Source organism: Aquarana catesbeiana, linkage group LG03 (genome assembly GCF_042186555.1).
Source record: "Aquarana catesbeiana isolate 2022-GZ linkage group LG03, ASM4218655v1, whole genome shotgun sequence".
Lineage (NCBI taxonomy): Eukaryota > Metazoa > Chordata > Amphibia > Anura > Ranidae > Aquarana > Aquarana catesbeiana.
Genome location: NC_133326.1, coordinates 279,809,570 through 279,829,743, shown reverse-complemented (window position 1 = coordinate 279,829,743; position 20,174 = coordinate 279,809,570). Strand labels below are relative to the sequence as shown.

Here is a 20,174-nt window from a genome sequence, read left to right as displayed (position 1 = left end):
GAGGACAAGACCCCTCTCCTTTCCCCTTGATTGGGGGCTCAGTCCATATATACATATCTTTTTTCTGGACAACCATTTGGGTTGAGACACCTTTTATATACAGATTTACTCTAAGCAGTGAGAGTGTGGATGGGATGGCGGGATGGCGGGATGACTCTATGTGACTGGGTCCCTCTTTTAAAATGGATTTGGACATTCTTATGTATGTGCAATTGAACAAGATGTCACTAGCACCTTAGGCCCCCTTTTATGGGCAATTTATCTTGGGTGAAATATATTAAATTGATTGTTAACTATTTGTATTTTATAGACTATACATCTCCTGTTATTCCCTGATGAAGGAGACTACACTCATCTCCAAAATGCGTTGGGTACAGGATCTCTGTATCATGTGCACAATTTGATGTTTCTATGTCCATGAGTTTGTCTAATATTCTATGTATTTTTCTATACAATTAAAAATAAAATAACTTTTTTACCTGTATTACTTGTTGGCAGTGCCTTAAAAATCCCACCCCTAGGGGTTCTTTCCTATTCAATACTGTAACTCCACATTCACTCTTACATAAAAAATTTGTAAATCCCTTTTAACCTCTTCAGCCCTGGAAGAATTTACCCCCTTCATGACCAGAGCACTTTTTGCGATTCGGCACTGCGCCGCTTTAACTGACAATTGCGCGGTCGTGCGATATGGCTCCCTAACAAAATTGATGTCTTTTTTTTCCCCACAAATAGAGCTTTCTTTTGGTGGTATTTGATCACCTCTGCGTTTTTTTTTTGCGCTATAAACAAAAAAATAGCGCCAATTTTGAAAAAAACACATTATTTTTAACTTTTTGCTATAATAAATATCCCCAAAAAATATTTTTAAAAAACTTTTTTTCCAATTTTTTTCCCCAAATTTTTTAAATTTTGACACATTTTTGGGACCATTGGCATTAATACAGCGATCAATGCTAAAAAATTGCATTGATTACTGTAAAAATGTCACTGGTAGTGAAGGGGTTAACCACTAGGTGGCGGTGTAGGGGTTAAGTGTGTCCTAGGGAGCGTTTCTAACTGTGGGGGGGAGGGGCTGTGTGTGACACTACACTGATTGCTGCTCCCGATCACTGGGAGCAGAGATCAGTGACAGTGTCACTAGGCAGAACGGGAAGATGCTTGTTTACATTAGCATCTCCCAGTTCTTCCTCACCGTGAGGCGATCGCGGGTACCGATGTCCGCAGGACCCGCGATCACGGCGCTCCTGGCGCGCGCACTCGCGAGCCGCCTCTTAAAGGGCAATGTACAGGTACGTTAATCTGCCTGTAAGTGCCCTTCTGCCACAGTGTATCAGCGTGAGGCGGTCAGGAAGCGGTTAAAACCATTATCACAAAAGTACCAAGCAGTCTTTTGACTAAACTCAGCATTAGCGATTAAAGAAAGCTGCATGTATAGCTATGATCTAATCATTAAAACATCTTTTTAATATTGTAAATACATAGCCTCGCAGACTGAAATTGTTAGGGTGCTCATGTTTATATACTGAGCAAACATCCCTGATGCTGGCCTAATTTTGTGTATACAATAACAAATGGGCCTGGGAAATACAATACAATAGCATAGCCATTCATTAGGAATAGGATGGTCATCCTCGGGATATCTGTTTTGAATCAAGGGCACCCAGAAAGATAATGAATGTGCAAAATACAGTCCTAATCAACTTGTTTGGTCATAGGGCATGCTTTCATTATACCAGGAAGCTTGGCTGGGCCATTTCTGAACTCATAGAAAACAATTTGATTTGATGGTAAGTGGCATTGATGATTATACAGCGTGGCTTTCTGGACTCTAACAAAATCTCCCTGTTAAGCAAAAGGGGGGGTCCTTTTTCTTTTTTTAACAGAGCATAAGAAGCTATTACCAGCTAGGTACCATGTATAGCTTATGAAACTTGTTCAAGTGTGCACAGATACATATCATAGCACCAGTTTATATGTAAAAATCATATGACACAAAGCAAAGCACTTGTACAAAAGTGTGTTGTCAGTCTGGTGTCCCTAATGCAGAATCATGGCCAAATGTGCATGGATAGCTTTACAAAAATACATTAGGAGAATGGCTGCTGTTTGTGTAGCAAAAAATGTCATTCCTTGCACCGAAACTGGGTGCAATCAATGATTCACCATAAAGCATCACATTTCAACAATCAAGCTGGGACATCAGTATTTTATTCACTGACTTGTCCTTATATGTAATCCACCTCAGTGATGACACATAGTACAATTTAACGCAGGATTACACAGTTATATAAAACTGAAAAAACAAAAAAATAGTCAGTTTGACTAAGACAGAAAGATGTTTAGATGTCCTTGTGCAAGAGGGCAAGGGGTTACAGGAGGAAAAGAAGAGATTAAAAACAGGAAAAAGAGGAGGTGGGGGAACATCAGAGTCATCTGAAAACAATGTGAAATATACAGCTCGTCATGTATGGTTTTCACAGTTCATTCACAAAAGCAACTCAACCATCCTTGGGTTAATCTCAGGGTTCTCCGCTCCCACTTACTTCTGCACATGTTAGGCTCCCCTGTTTTTCCATTTGCTGCTCTCCACGGCTGGTCATTATAAAGGGGGGTACAAAGCTCACAGTGGAGACCTGTTGTGTGATGCTTGCAAATGCATCGCCCATGGACCTAGATAGAACACAAACATAACATAAGAACACCCAGTACAAATTATGATAGGCGGCTCACACTAATTAATTTTTCTATCACATTATTAAACTGAATTATAGTTATCATGACTTTCAGGGGACTAAAAGGCAAAACTCCAAAATCATCTGAAAAATACTATAAGATGCTTGACCTAAATGCAAAACCTTTTGTTAGAATTGGATGGAGTGGAGAGGGATTGGAACACCTGTCAGGTTTGTGTTATTGTCTGTGCCCCCATTAGAGAGATTCATGCTCTCTATTAGTCATGTTTACCGTTATCATTGAAAGTGAAATTAAAAGAAATCACAAACTTTAGCTGGCCATACATGGATTGAAATTCAGGTGGTCCAGGGCCCGAATTTCGATCCATGTATGGGCAGGCTGGTTGTACACAAGTCAATCTATTAATCGACTTGTATACAGCCATCGTGTCTGTTTTCCCCTGAACGATTAGTGCCACCGGCTATAGCTGGCTACACTGATCATTGTACTCTGATGGCAGGGTCAGAACAGAATGGCTCCGCGGCGTAATCCCCCAACGACATCAAGTGTGTGGATGGAAGAAGTGTTTCATTATTTTTGTTCAACCTGCTGGTTGAACAAAAAAAAAAATGTATAATGTATGGCCTGAAAAAAAAGGTTTACCTTTAGTGCTACTTTGACCACTTGCCAACCAGGCACTTACACCCCCTTTCTACCCAAGCCATTTTTCAGCTTTCAGCACTGTCGCACTTTGAATGACAATTGCGTGGTCGTGCTCCACTGTACCCAAACAAATTTTTTATCATTTTCTTCACACAAATAGAGCTTTCTTTTGGTGGTATTCAATCACTGCTTGTTTTTTTTATTTTTTTGCAAAAAAAAAAAAAAAAAGACCAAAAATTTTGAAAAAAAAAAATGTTTTTTACTTTTTTTCTGTCAGTAAATTTTGTAACTATGTAATTTTTCTCCTTCACTGATGTGCGCTAATGAGGAGGCAGTGATGGGCATGATAGGCTGAACTGGTGGGCATTGATGCGGTGGCACTTATGGGCACTGATGAGGAGGCACTAATATGGCGCACTTATGGGCACTGATAGGTGGGACTTATGAGCACTTATGAGCACTGATAGGCACTGTTAGGTGGCACTGGTGGGCACTAATAGGCGGCACTGGTGGGCACTGATAGGCAGCATGGATAGGCGGTTCTGATGGGCACTGATGGACATTGATGGGTGGCACTGATGGGCATTGATTGACAGCAGTGATGGGCAGCACTGATAGGTGCCACTGATTGCCAGCACTGACTGGCATCGCTAATGGGCACTGATTGGTGGAACTTGTGGGCACTGATTGCTGCCACTGTTGGGCACTAATAGTTGGCATTGGTGGGCACTGGTTGGTGTATTGTGGGCACTGGTTGGTGGGCACTGTATTGCACTATTGTAATCAGGGCACTGATGATCAGTGCCCTGATTAAATTTTTAGATGTCCCCCTGTGAGGAGATGCCACTGATCGGCTCTCCTCTCCTCACACTTTGTCAGTGTGAGGCGAGGAAAGCCGATTACCAGCACTTCCCTGTTTACAAGTGACCGGCTGTGATTGGACACAGCCGATCACATGGTTAAAGAGCCGTGGACGCAGCTCTTTACAGAGATCGGGGTCGCGCCATGTCCTAGCAACACAGCGCGGCCGCGATCGCCGCACGCCCCCATGAGAGCGGCCGTTCTGGGACACCGTCATATGATGGCGTCCCTGAACGAGAGCTGCACCACCCCACCGTCAAATGGGCAGCAAGCAGTTAAAAGAGATGTATGGCCAAGACTTTTTGACCATACTTCTCTTGTGGGTCACAGGAGTACATTTACTTTTGTTCTCCTGTGACCCAGGGTAAGATTATAGCAGGCTATTGACTGCTGTCAGCGGATATGGGAGAGTCGCTTCATGCTCAGAAAGGATCTTGACAATATTGTTTGGATCCACTCAGCTGTCTGATTGACAGCTGGCTCTGCCTCTCAGCACACAACCGAGAGCCAGAGGCTAAGGCAGCTGCAACCGCCCCCTCTCTAGCCTGGCACACCAGTGAGCGCTGGAGGAGCAGAGCAGAGAGCAGTAACTGACAGTGTCATGTGATTGCTTAGTTCTCGGTCTTAGAGCCGACATGGGACAGCTGCAGCATCACACTGATGCTGCAGAATAGGTGTGCGTATGGATGTTTATTCTTTTATGAACCCAGACCTCTTCTTTAAGCCTAATTTGCCATATCAATTATAATTTTTTGTAAGCACAAAAACAGCAAGCAACAGTATTTTGCACACATCTATAAATCTGCATTTTTGGCCATGAAATGACTTAGATTCCCCATAACTTTATATATTTTCTGATAACAAAGGCCTTGTAGAATAAATTGCATAATATTTGCGCAATTGTTTATCAAATGCATATTATCAGGAAAAAATATAATTAAAGCGGGGGTCCACCTAAACCGCCAAAAAAAAAAAAAAAATATTAAAAGCCAGCAGCTACAAATACTGCAGCTGCTGACTTTTAATACATGGCCACTTACCTGTTCCAGGGTCCAGCGATGTCGGCAGGCGACGCCGAGAACCCGCTCGGTTCTCGGCAGCTGCCGCTGCCATCCTAGGTGAGGGAATCAAGAAGTGAAGCATTGCGGCTTCACTTCCCGGTTCCCTACTGCGCATGCGCGAGTCGTGCTGCGCATCGTAACTGGTCCCCGCTATCTCCTTGGAGCTGTGTGTTTCCCAGGAGACAGCGCGGACTGACAGGAAGAGGCATAGACTCCCATGGGAGTCTATGCCGGAAGTGGGTGCAAATACCTGTCTTAGATAGGTATCTGCACCCCTCTCCCCCCTGAAAGGTGCCAAATGTGACACCGGAGGGAGGGAGGGTTCCGAAAAGCGGAAGTTCCATTTTTGTGTGGAACTCCGCTTTAATTAATTTTAGTGCACATAAGGAAAATATAAAACCCTGTTTTTTGGTAAGATATAAAAGATGCAGTTGTGTTGAGTAAATAGATAGCAAACATGCTAATCCTTAAAAAAAGCGCGCAATTCTGATATCACGAAAAACAATTGTACCAAAAAATCTACATAGCAGTGTTAATTTCATCAACAAAATATTTTCATTTTCAAATATTTAAATTAACACTATTTTAGTCTACCAAAATATGACTAAAACGAAACGATTCAGATGACTAAAATATGACTAAAGTAAAATGGCATTTTAGTCAAAAGACTATGACTAAAACGAAATCGAAATTTGACAATGAATTTGTCAAAATTAACGATTTAGGCCTTTACTACTCATCAGTTTAGATGTGTGATGCAGTTGTGATTTACATATATGTGAGCACCCTGTGCATGCATTTGCATTTGTGGGTTTGTGCAGACCAAAGAATGTTAACCAATGGATGTTACGTTTAATTTTTTAAAATACATTTTTCTATCATTTAAATTTTTTAAATGTATTTATTAATTTTTAATGTTACTTTACAAGCAGTGGTGCACCAAAATTTCGGCTGCCGAAAATTATCGGCCGACAACGGTGTTTTTGTCATTCGGGCGAATGACAAAAACAGCCGATATTGAAAAGGGGGCGTGGTCCGCCCGTTGCGGGAGTGTCCCTCCCTCCTGCTCTCCTTGTGTTAGCAGGGGCACTAGTGTGGGCACACCCGCCCAGGGGTGGGCTGACTGTCGCCTGCTTCCCTCCCTGCTCAGAAAAACCCTGTCCTCAGCCCGTCCAATCTACCATCCCAGCGTCTGTGTCCGGCTGTGGCTCCTCCCCCGTGACCATCACCTGTACCATGTCTACAGTCTCTGACCATCTCCTGTACCATGTCCCCAGTCTCTGACCATCTCATGTATCATGTCTGCAGTCTCTGACCATCTCCTGCATCATATCTGCTAGAGGTGCACCGCATGGAAATTTTGCTAATACTATTAGCAATGTGTTCTATAAAAATGTATACAGTCATTTTCGGTATCGGTTTTCGGTCTAGTGTATTTTTCATTTTCAGTATTGGTTTCGGCACCAAAAAAAAATTTGGTGCAACCCTATTTACAAGTACAAGGGGTTAACAAACCCATATGCAACAGCATTGGGCAGGTAACAGGTACTCTTTGGTACAACACTGAAGGTCTAATAGACCCCATTGTCTCCCTTGCCCTCCAAAACATCTAACCAAGCACAGATCTGTTTGGTTACATAATTCCCTGGCTGTTATAGCCAGTAAATGATGGCTCTGAAACAGGAAGTGATAAAATCATCACTACTTCCCATTTCATTCCATGCAGGGATTGAGGAACAGCCATTTCTCGGTCTCCTGCTCGCCATTCTGAAGGCAGTGGATGTGGTTCCAGGCTCCCGTAAGAGTGTGAGAGCCCAGGAACCATGCGGGGGGATGGGGAGTGATGTGGCAGGAGGGGACCACACCACCCACACTTTCAAAGTGCTGTACAACCGCTGGATCACTTTCCCTTTACAGCCAGGAGCCGGTGGAGAATTGGCACAGGCTGATGGATGTTACTGCTGCTACCATCCAAAGAGCTGAAGAAACAAAAAAAACGGTTGATTTTCCACTGCTCAATACTCCTCAAATGCAGTATGAGCCTAAAGTGGGCCTGAACTCATAAAGTGAAGATTTCTTAAATTATAGAGAACATTTCAGTATCCTGAAAATGTTACCTTTAGTGTTAAATTCTATGTAAAATAATAGCAGGTGTGTAAGGGAACCTAGGCACTCCTATATCTAAAGCCTCATAGCTGTATACATGCCTGGAGAGAAGAGTGAGAAGCACAGAAGGACTTATGACACTACTGTGCTGCTCACTCTTCTCTTGTCTGGAGGCTCTGCCATGAGGAAGCAAAGTCCTGCATCTACCAGGATTGCTGCTCCCACACAGACACAGGTGTCCGTTTATGAAGCAGTGATCAGCGGTGATCCCGAGGATCACCGCTGATCACAGTCCATAAACAGTTTATGAAACAGTGATAATCGGGGGAGAACATGTTTGAACTTGTTCTCCCGCCGATTATCTCTACACATGGAGAATCCTCATGAATGACACAGTAACGGCCAGTTTATGAAGCGGTGATCTCACCGCTTCACTGGCGATCTGAGTCAGAATTCACACTCCTAGGTTCACCAGCTCAGAGGTGGTGAATCGGGGAGTGAAGAGGAAATCTGGGGGGATCTGAGGGGGAAGGAGGAAGATTTTTTAACTTCCTTATGCCTCGTTCAGACCCCCCAACACTGTAACCATGTCCCCCTGTCATATTTATGTGTATACATATATATATACATATAATGTGTATATGTATATATATATAATGTGTGTGTATATACATGTATATATAATGTGTGTGTGTGTGTGTATACATATGTATATAATGTAGGGGGACTCATTATTTTATTAACATTAATCCACGCCGTCTGTCAGTGTATTGAGCGGTGATGATTTATCACTGCTTAATAAACTGACATCTTTGTGTTTTGGTGAATTTCTGGTACTCTAATCTCGTAAAGTCTCACGAGATTCCAGTATCAGGGGCCGTTCTCCACTGTTGGAAGCGTTTGTAGATCGCTTCACTCCTCAGAAGGTGAAGTGATCTACAAAGCTTCATAAACAGGCACACAGAGGAGAAAGATCTTCACTGTGAATGCCGGAGAATGAAGCAGTGAATAGATTTCACTACTTCATAAACGGACACCACAGTGCAGAACAAAGCATGGTAAGTTAGTCATTGGGAAAAGGTCTGCTGCAAGTAGACCACAAGCAATACTGGTTATTATTTGCCCTCAACCTGCTTTTTTTTGGCACAGCTTCAAGAGTTCAATTCTTCTTTAAAAAGTGAAGTGTCATTGTACTCAATAGATTTTTCATTTCTATGCAGAGTGATGTGTATACATAAGCAGCACACTGCCTATCACTTGACTGACAGTTTGAATACCAGTATTAATTTGTCAGTGTTATCTATTGATATATGCAGTTTTATTGTGTAAAGAAGGCATTTTCTTCTTTTTGAAGATGCAAACTATTTGAACACTGCCTGAATTTCCTTTTAAAACATGAAATGTTTGCTCATATGGGACTGACTTGTTTTTGAGGTCCATCAGTCAACAGCAGCGTGTCTCTGCACAGAGCTCTAGGTTTACACGAATACGACTGTCATTCAATATGCTTCAGAGGGGTTCTCGCCATACCCTGTATCTCTGTTTATTATAAGAAGTCTTAGAAGCTTCTCCAGACATTCGGTATGTTTGATACAGTATCTGCTGAAAAGTGTTACTGTTATGGTTAATATAAAACAAACCAAATGGAACCTTGAAAAGGATACATCCAAATATTTTAAATTAATGCATTTTCAGTTCTTTGAAGATTACATGAAAGAGGAAGCAAATCCTACAGCATACAAGTGAGTCATTTATATAGAATTGAAGTGATATTAGGGTTCAGTATTTTTTTTCTTAAATAACAGACATTTCATACCTACCTGGTCTGTGCAGCCCCAATCCTCTTCTTCTTAGGTCCTCCACTAGAGCTTCTGGCTCCTCCACCATTTGAGTACCGCCCTAGAAAACTGTTTACTGGGAGGGGTTACAGTACTTGTGTGGGCTTGATCACAAGCCACACTATGTGCGTCTATGTGTCCATCATCTATTGCCCGCCCCCGCTCCTTTGTCACTTGATTTGATCGACAGCAGCGGGAGTCAATGGATTTTTTACCTTAATGCAGAGAATGCATTAAGGTAAAAAACCTTTAACCTTTTATAACCTTTAAACTTCAAAGGTTAGCTTACAAATGATGTACTCTCTTTACATTGATTTCTGATTACGACACTCCATACCAGGGGTCTCCAAACCTTTGAAACAAAGGGCCAGTTTACTACCCTTCAAACGTTAGGGGGTCTGTCAAACTTTAGGGGGTGTGGGCAATAGGAGTAAAAAATGCATCAGTAGGAGTAAGACAATTCCATAGGCCTAGTGGTCAGTGGGAGTAAAAAATTACATCAATGGTGTTGGTGGGAGAAATAGTGCCCCATCATTGGTGTCAGTGGGAGGAACAGTGCCCCCACAATTGGTGTCAGTGGGATAATTAGTTCCCCATCTCTGGTGTCAGTGAGAGGAATAGTAAACCCATGTTGGTTTCAGTGAGAGGAAGAGTAAATCCATATTGGTGTCAGTGGGAGGAATAGTGCCGTCTTTGGTGTCAGTAAAAGAAATAGTGCCTCATATCAGTAGAAGGAATAGTGCCCCATGGACTGGTTAAAAGGAAGCAAAAGGCCACATCAAGCCTACGGGCCACAGTTTGTAGACCCCTGCTCTATAATGTTGTATCAGAGATATATACAGGAAGGAAAAACAAGCCTTAAAAGTGAGAGCACATTTGTGAGTCTTGCTGAAGAGGCTGCTAACAACAAACTGTATCCCCAGGATTATATTATGTGCAAGAATGATGTTTAGGGCCACAAATACAAATACACAAATACAATGATTTCAAAATACTATCAGGCTTTTTAAATGATTGTGAAGGCAAATAACACCTGAGATTTTCAACTGACTCTGCCGATAAAGAGTCAAGAGAAGTGCCAAAGGTCAAAGAGTATCTATAAGAGTATCTACTAAGAGTATCTATACAATATGTTATAAGGTGAGAATGAAGAGTTAAGATTCTTCAGTTGTCAGTTTAGAAGGTGAGTACCTACTGCCTCTGACAACATTATAAAATCTTTGGCCAGCTTAAAGCCCGTCTCTGGGCAAAATTTAGATGGGGGATGGAAGGGAAGCCTGGGGATCAGCTTTGGATTCAAGAAGCCATTTATCTTCCTCGATAAGTGCAGAACCAGTCTTTCTATAATAAAGATATCATTGTTTTTTAAGATAATTTTTTCACTAACTTATGTTCAAACCATTGTGCCAGAAAAATGTGCCTGTATCATCATAACAAAAACATGCTCAAATTCGGATTCTGAAAAAAAATTTTTTACATGGCTATTAGCTATTCATAGACTTCAGACACTGACTTTCTACTTGTGGCAGAAACATAATATTCTCAAATGACAATAGAATAAAAGGGTTATTCCCGCGCTAACAGGTAAAGACTCTAATAAAAGTACTAAGGAGAAGCTGCATGCACCGGATACAGGTGCAAACCAAACCCTACAGAGTCATAAAAATATTAAGTGGTGCTGCGCTAATCCTGGACACCCTTATTCAGAGCCTTAAGGTGATAATAAGTGACTATAAAGTGATAAAACAGCAAAGAGGTGTTGGCAATAGCCATAAAAAATCGCACTCATAAATAAACAATAGCGGTGCTAAAAACAAATAGATGTGAAAAATAAATAAGCTACAAATTCACTCATCATAAATGGTGCCATACAATAAATAATTAGTCCATAACTGTAATCATGTGCAAAAAGCAATGGTGTAAACAATCATCACCTAATAACGCAGAGTCTGTGTGACTCAAATTAAGTAGCACAAAAAATAGCACATAAAGTGACAAGGTGCAAAATAAAGGGAATAAAACAATAAATAAATATAAACCAGTGCAATGTTCGGGGATAGTCCGGAACTATAGCAGGCAATCTTAATAAATAATGTGACTTGAATAATTGGGCATGCACCAGATGTGAAAATAAGAAAGTCCTTTATAAATAATAGTGGTAGCGTCCTGACATGCAACAGTCGCTACGTGGTGCTTGATGTAAATCACACGGTGCTCAACTTCGTGTAAGACCACTCATGTAAAAGATGGCCCCTTACCTTGAGGCAATAGGGCAAGCGCATCTAACCAAGGTCTTTACAAGGGTCCTCCTTAAGGTAGTGGAGCAAGCACATATGACCAAGAATCTTATGGGGGGTCCTCCTAGGGTGCAGAGACCTATCCTCGCGGTCCTAGTTTCAGGGGGTAGTTCCCTCGATAGTACAGGGGGATAAAAACACGGGGAGCCCCAATAATGTAATACTATTTAAACCAGTAACTTTATTAGGTAAAACAAGGGTACTCACATAAAAACAAACAATCTTGTTCCTATCTCCGACGAGCAGCGAGCTCGTATCACTATCACAGCATGTAAAGCCTGTCCTTACGCGTGACGTCACACCACACTTTAGTGATGGCAGCAATAAATATCCAGTGACTTAGGTGCTCCCCCTCAAGGGTCCCCACTCAGAGTCACTGGATATTTATTGCTGCCATCACTAAAGTCACTTCACGCAGGAACTCCTGAATGAACTGTCTTCAAGTTAGGACTTTCACAATACTGACTTTTATTATTTAATATATATATTTTTTGTATTTTCTACATTTTTGCCACGTCTGTTATATTTTTTGGCACATTTGGGTTTTTTAATCTTTTGTCACATTTTACATTTGCCTGTTTTTTATGGTGAAGAAGGGGGCTGTGTTTGTTTCACCAGCATAACATATTGTGCACAGTGGAGATATAGTGTTAATATTCAACCAGTATATGGCACTGGCTGTGGACTGATTATAGACTCATTATCAGCCAATATAACAGCCGGAAGGACGATTTGGTTATTATATGGTAACCCCTTATACATCATTAGGGGGGCTGTGTTACTGCTACACTTAGTATTTATAATTGGTGTCACCACCACTGATGAATTTTCTGTTATACCTGTTTTATATATATATATTTTTTTGTTATACCTGTATATATTTGTTTGCACCCTTTGGTACGGGATACTAATCCCATTGGGCACATATACACTTTTTAAATATATTTTTCTGAACAAATGCATTGTTTAGCCAACTTTTAGGAGAGTACACAGTATATATAGCTTTACAGCTAACACATAACCTTACGTATCCAACTTAGGTAGCGCCACTTGCCCCTATTCACATATACCTTTCTTGCTTACCTCATCCCTGTGGGGGGTGAGTAAGGGGAGGCTGCAAGCCTTTGGTCTGTGAGCGTGGAAATCTTGTTTCCTTTCTATTAACAGCACAGCTCTGCACATTCCTTCCTTCCTTTGCCTACATGGAGAGGGGGTGTGTGACTTTCTTCCAATCAGCTGTCATACAGAGTATGCCAAGAATCCACACTCAGTGCTGAAGAGGAAGAGAAAACTTCTAACACAATGTGTATTTTCTAAAGAATATAGCAAGCTGAAGACAGCAGAGATACATGTAAAACTTATGATGGGAGATTTGTTTCATATCTGTGTATCATCAGAGGATGTTCACTTCGGGTTTACATCCACTATAAGAATATACACTAAAGGATTAGTTCACCTTTACCAAAAAAAAATTCTATGCAGATAAAAGGATGCCTGTAGATAAAAACAAACTGTGCAGCTTTGACTAAAGTTGGCTAATGCTCTTGCTATGGGTATAGGCTATTGATGTACTTCCCAAAGTCTGGCCAAACAACTCCCAGAGGTGGCATCATCCTATCCTGCCTTGTTGCCAAGACGTGGACCAGGCCAGCTCCACTTCAGTAAGTGCATGTGCACCTTTTGTTTCCACAAGTAGGCAGACTAGAAACTTTGTATTGACTTACCTGACCTGCAGTCTATTTGTGGATCAGGATCAGAAAAAGTATTGAAGTATTATATCTTTTCATGTGACAACACTAAAGAAATTACACTTTGCTACAATGTAGACCAATTTGATGCATTGTGTGGCGTATGGTCTGAGCACTGACAGGCTGACTTCCACCCCTTCAACCTCTGCAGCAATGCTGGCAGCACTCATACGTCTATTTCGCAAAGACAACCTCTGGATATGACGCTGAGCATGTGCACTCAATTTCTTTGGTCGACCATGGCGAGGCCTGTTCTGAGTGGAACCTGTCATGTTACACCACTGTATGGTCTTGGCCACCATGCTGCATCTCAGTTTCAGGGTCTTGGCAATCTTATTATAGCCTAGGCCATCTTTATGTAGAGCAACCATTCTTTTATTCAGATCCTCAGAGAGTTCTTTGCCATGAGGTGCCATGTTGAACTTCCAGTGACCAGTATGAGAGAGTGAGAGCGAAAATGGATAATTGGGCCCAATTTGGACATTTTCACTTAGGGGTGTACTCACTTTTGTTGCCAGCGGTTTAGACATTAATGGCTGTGTGTTGAGTTATTTTGAGGGGACAGCAAATGTATACTGTTATACAAGCTGTACACTCACTACTTTACATTGTAGCAAAGTGTAATTTCTTCAGTGTTGTCACATGAAAAGACATAATAAAATATTTACAAAAATGTGAGGGGTGTACTCACTTTTATGAGATACTGTATATGTATGTGTATATATATATATATATATATATATATAAGGTTTGTAAAGCATTCATTGATAAGTATGTGAATACTTGGAAGTTATTGTAACCAAAAAGACAGCATAAACAAATACTGCCAAATACCACCGGCAGGATTATTTTAGCCTAACATAACCAATATGATGGATCAATAATCTGCAAGCCTAACATAATTTCAATGTTTTTAACAATTTGTATTTCCAGTTTCCCAGTCCATGTGTCTTGGTTTGGAGAGGTGCAAGACAACATGTTTCCTACTAAAGTAATCATATTCTTATCAGTTCTCATGGAATTGTTTCCATTGGTGACGTGGAAGTAGGAATATCAAATATAACAATGTTACCTTACCCACAGGTACTCACTTTTGTTGCCAGCAGTTTAGACATTAATAGCTATGCGTTGAGTTATTTTGAGGGGACAGCAAATGTATACTGTTATACAAGCTGTACACTCACTAATTTACATTGTAGCAAAGTGTCATTTCTTCAGTGTTGTCACATGAAAAGACATAATAAAATATTTACAAAAATGTGAGGGGTGTACTCACTTTTGTGAGATACTGTAGACATACACACACACACACACATAACCAGCCATAAGTTTATGATCATTCGCCCAATATTGAGTGGGACCTCCTTTTGCTGTCAAAACAGCCCTGACCTGTCTTGAGGCATGGACCCACTAGACCTCTGAAGGTATGCTGTGGTATCTGGCACCAAGCCATCAGCAGAAAATTCCTGCATGTTATGAGATGGGGCCTCCATGGATCGGACTTGTTTTTCCAGCACATCCCACAGATGCTCAATTAGATTGAGATCTGGAGGCCAAGTCAGTACATCAAACTGGCTGTTGTGTTCCTCAAATCATTCTTGAACCATTTTTACGGTGTGGCAGGGTGCATATCCCACTAAAAGAGGGCAATAAACTACCTAGAGTGCTCATCAGTGCCCTGATAGTTCATTGAGAACTACAAGTCATCAGCCACAAAGGGTGTCAGTACCTGTAGTTCATTCATTCACAGAACTCTGTGAATGAATGACATGGCTGTGTGGGCCGAGCCCCGCTTGGCCGCATTCTTTTCAAATTGTGACAGCGGGTGTGGAGGAAAGATCCACAGCCTGCTGTCACAATTAGAAGGGGAAACGGGGAGAGGCTGCAGGAACGGGAACATGGTACATGTTTCACCTCAAAAACAGGTTGAGCATGTAACATGTTCCCAAAGGTGAACTTATCCTTTAACCTGTCAGTGGTCATAAAGTTATGGCTGATTGATGTATATAATATTACCAAACATTGATGGTAATATGATAGACTCCATATTTCTCTCAGTACAGGTTTGCATTAAAACTAGGACTAGCTACACTGGTGGTTAAATATTTTTGTTGAAAAGAGTTTGAACTACTTGTCCACAATCACTTAATTAGCGGTTCATTCAGTAAACCATCCTATTTCATAAATTGTGTAGGTGGTAGGCGACTGCACTATCACAAAAGTGTATCGTGGGAACAATATAATTGTATTTATTTTCTAATACAACTATTTCAATTTCTTATTTGAAAGAGATACCTTCTGGTTGAATTCTGGCACTTTCTTTGAAGAATAAAGAAAAATGTTAAAATAAGCTGTTCTGTACATGAAGAGTTTATTGTAATGAGATTAAAAAAAAGTCTGTAAAAGGACAGTGATTGCTGGCATAATTGCTTTCACGGTGTATCTTTAGTTCACCACTCCACCTTGTTATATTTGGAAACAAAAAGAAAGCAATCTATAACCAGTTATGTAGTGGCAATCACTGACCTGCCCCTAGTGCCCAGTGCAGTACTTGTCATACAGATTTCTACATACCTAAAAATGTCCTTTTGTGTACATACGAGTAGCTTGCAGAGTGCTAATATACAAGCTCCTTTGAGAGATTTCATATTTGCTGAACCCTGCATGAACTCACTTATTCAATGAACATTGAAGAGTGGAAGTTCCTTTAGAGCATGGTACCAAATAATTCCCTAGTTCACATGACATTCCTTTGAGTTTAAGGGGAAATGCCTTGCTTCTCATTCCACTAAATAAACCTCTTGATTCCTTGGCTGCAACTTTTTTAATGACAGAACTTAGTAGACAGTAGCTCACATGTATTGTTTATAGCTGGATCACCCCACATTACATGATTTTACAACAAATTCAGGCAACAAGCTGAATTAATCAGTGAAATACACTTATCTGATCAATTGATCAAAGTGAGATTCACCCTACATCTCCGCACTGTACAATAATCAGCCACATACTACCCTTATCTTCATAATTCTCTAGTTCCCTGCTCTCTTCTGTTCGCGCTCAGGTTTTCCATCAATCTGTCTTTAAAGCTGCCGGCTATTATAAGCGACACCAACCAACCTCATGGTTTCACTTCCTTAAGCCCCCCATTCACCTCACATCCTGTGATTGGCAAGATAAGGGCAAAAAGTTAGCATGTTCATGTAGTTTTATAGTCAGGCTTTGCAAAGGGTGTCTGGTACTGGTGATGGGTATTCATTACAGTAATGCCCCGTACACACGGTCGGATTTTCCGACGGAAAATGTTCGTTTGGAGCTATTATCGAAAATTCCGACTGTGTGTAGGCTCCATCGGACATTTTCCATCAAAATTTTCCGTCACACAAAATTTGAGAGCTGGTTCTCACATTTTCCGACAACAAAATCCATTGTCAGAAATTCCGACACACAAAGTTCCACGCATGCTCTGAATCAAGCAGAAGAGCCGCACTGGCTATTGAACTTAATTTATCTCAGCTCATTGTATGTGTTGTACGTCACCGCGTTCTTGACGTTCGGAATTTGACAAAATTTGTGTGACCGTGTGTATGCAAGACTTGTTTGAGCCAACATCCATAAAAAAAAAAATTCATGAATTTTGATGTCAGAATGTCCGATCAATGTCCGATCGTGTGTACAGGGCATAAAAGAGTTTTTGTTGTCATATCCCCACCTACTGCTTTGAAAGCATAATGAAAAGCTGACTCTCTAATACAGAATGTTGTAAAGGAAAGATAAGTGTACAGATCTATATATAGAATGTATGGGTGTGTTATTTTCACTTGTCTGCATACATGTGAAATGTTTCTTGTGGCTGTGTGTATTTCCACTTTAACCTGAGTTTTACTGACATCTTTCTGACATGTTGCCAGCAGCAGAATCACCAAGTTGCCACTACTGGCTACTCTTAGGTGAAATGCTGCAGAATATTAATCATTAGCGAGGGAGTGGTGATTGAGTAAAATCCCACTGCACAAAAAAAGTGATTCTGTTGGCTTGTAATTTTACCATAAAAATGTTATCATTTTCAACAAATAAATAAATGTTAATTAATTTACTTTGATATTTTAAGTACTTTACTTAATTTTCATTAGTTCTTAAAACACACCTTTTACAATTACAAAAATAATGTATAACATTGAGTAATCTAGACAAAACTTTTAAGGTATGTGCATTTCCATATTCCAGTTGAGTTACATTTACTTAAAAAAATGATCTTTTCATTTGACTGAAATTGCGGAAGCCAAACATGCAACCGCACAAGTTTTGATGCTGTATTTTTAAAGAGTTTGATGTCTTTTGGAACTTTGAAAACCTGCACAAGGCAGTTCCCATATGTTTGAGGCCCATCAGGACAAAAGGGCGCCACCAGTGACAAGAATTTGTAAAAGTCACTACAAAGCCATGCAATGCCATTGAAAGATAAGAGTGAACATTGAACAAATTATCGTTCACATGCTTTAAACGTTGCTTAACCACTTCCCGCCCACCCTATTGCAGATTTACATCCAAAATGTGGCTCCATTATCCTGACTGGGCGTCATATGACGTCCAGCAGGATAAGCCGCTGGTGCGTACCCCCGGGGGCACGCAGCGCGGCGATCAGTGGTGCTGTGTGTCACTCTGACACACTGCATCTCCAATCGTGGTAAAGAGCCTATGATGTAGGCTCTTAACCATGGGATCAGCTGTGACCAATAACAGCTGATCACAGTGGTAACCAGGACATGTCGGTAAATGGCTTTCCTCTGTTTGTGCTGACAGGGAGAGCCGATCGGCGGCTCTCCTGATGGGGGGGTGTGCGCTAATAGTCAGCACATTGATTATCAGCGCAGCCCCCATCAGAGGTGCCCACCAAAATGCCAATCAGTGCCCACCAAATGCCAATTAGTGCCCACCATACTGTCAATCAGTGCCCAAAGTGCCAATCTGTGCCCATCAGTAATGCATGTCGGTGCCCTTCACAGATGCCATTCAGTGCCCATCAGTAATGACTGTCAGTGCCTCCTCATCAGTGCTGCCTATCAGTGCCATCTATTAGTGCTAATCAGTGCCACCCATCAGTGCTGCCTATCGGTGCCCATCAGTGCTGCCTATCAGTGCCCACCAGTGCTTCATATCATTACAGCCTATCAGTGCTGCATATCAGTGCCGCCTATCAGTGCTGCATATAAGTGCCTCCTCATCAGTGCTGCCTATCGGTGCCTATCAGTGCTGTCTATCAGTGCCCATCAGTGCTGCATATCAGTGTCCATCAGTGCTGCATATCAGTGTCTCTTCATCAGTGCAGCCTCATCGGTGCCCGTTAATGCAGCCTCATCAGTGCCCGTCAGTAAAGAAGAAAACAAAATTTTATTTTTTTCCAAAAATTCGTTTTTTATAGTTTGTTTAGCAAAAAACCCAGTGGTAATTAAATACCACCAAAAGAAAGCTCTATTTGTGGGAAGAAAATGATAAAATGCTAAAAATGTACTGTGGGTACAGAGCTGAGGCTGTCAATCACAGACGCTGTGCTGTAGATCCCTCTCAGTCACCTTTTTTCTCTTGGTGTCAGGAAAACTTGTCAGAAGTGACTGATAGCAGAGGAACAAAGCAGCAGACAGAAATTACACTTAGTGCCCTTAATTGAGACAAGTACACACTATAGAGGGATATGCTTTGTTCATATTTCATGTGTGAGGTTTACAACCACTTTAACCACCTCCCACCCACACACACTATAGCTGTGTCCTTTGGACACAGCTGTTCACAGATCGGGGTAAAGAGATAATCAGAGCGGCTCTTTACCATGTGACCAGCAGTGTCCAATCAAAGTTTAAACAGGATTTGCCAGTTATCGTCAGTCTTCTTTATTATAACTAATAAATGTTAATTTGTTTTGAAAGCATGTTTCATGAGACTAATCCTTTTTTTTAAAAAAACATATTATTGTTTTAATATTGAATAAAAACCTTCAAACATATATCAAATACATTTGGAAAATAAGTTTTACCAACTTAAAAAAAATTGAGCAAGTTACAAGAAAAAAATAAGTTAATATCACTTAAAACTATGGTTCCAGACAAGTGGTGTGGAGGTTTAATGGTTAGCACAGTGGTGTAGTGGTTAGCACTTTCACCTTGCAGCAAAGTACCACTACAATATCTGCATGGAGTTGGCATGTTCTCCCTGTGCCCATGTGGGTTTCCTTTGGGTACTTGGGTTTCCTCCCACACTCAAAAGACATGCTGGTAGAGTAATTGGCTCCTGTCTAAATTGACCCTAGTATTTGTATGTATGAATGTGAGTTAGGGATCTTAGATTGTAAGCTCCTTGAGGTTAGGGACTGAAGTGAATCTATATGTAAAGCACTGTGTAAATTGACAGTGCTATATACGTACCTGAAATAAATCAAAAGGTTAATGTATGTATTCCTAACTTAAACTTATGGTCTACAAACTGAAAAAAAATTGAGTAGACTTTACTTGAACCTGCGGTCTAGAAACTGGAAAAATTAAGTTGACTTTATAGTCTATAAATTGCAAAAACTGAGTTAACTTTACTTAAAACTATAGTATCAGACAAGTTAAGTTATGTATTCCTAACTTAAAACACTATGGTCTATAAACTGAAAAAAAATTGAGTCGGCTTACTTAAGACAACAAAGTTGAAAACATGAAAAGTCTAATGAGTCAGACAAGAATAAGTTCAGTTGACACTACTTAAAAAGCTGATGCAAATAGTGGCTTCATTTTCTTTGAGTAGATCCAGCACAATATTTTTTACAGTGTGCATGGGCTAACAGAGAGTCAGTAACTGCTGATTTGTGACTGGTGACAGAACTGCTAGTATGAAAGGCCCCGATTCATCAAAGTTTGATGCCACTCATTTTGGGAAATTCAAAGG

The 20,174-nt window shown here is 40.8% G+C and overlaps 1 protein-coding gene across 1 annotated transcript in view; it reads right to left on the bottom strand.

Moving 5' to 3' along the window:
• Positions 1 to 20,174, bottom strand: part of NTN4 (netrin 4) — a 252,953-nt gene that overhangs the window by 104,676 nt on the left and 128,103 nt on the right. The window contains exon 4 of the mRNA XM_073620153.1: positions 2,547 to 2,673. Within this exon, the coding sequence (XP_073476254.1) occupies positions 2,547 to 2,673 (127 nt within the window). The remainder of the gene's footprint in view (positions 1 to 2,546; positions 2,674 to 20,174) is intronic.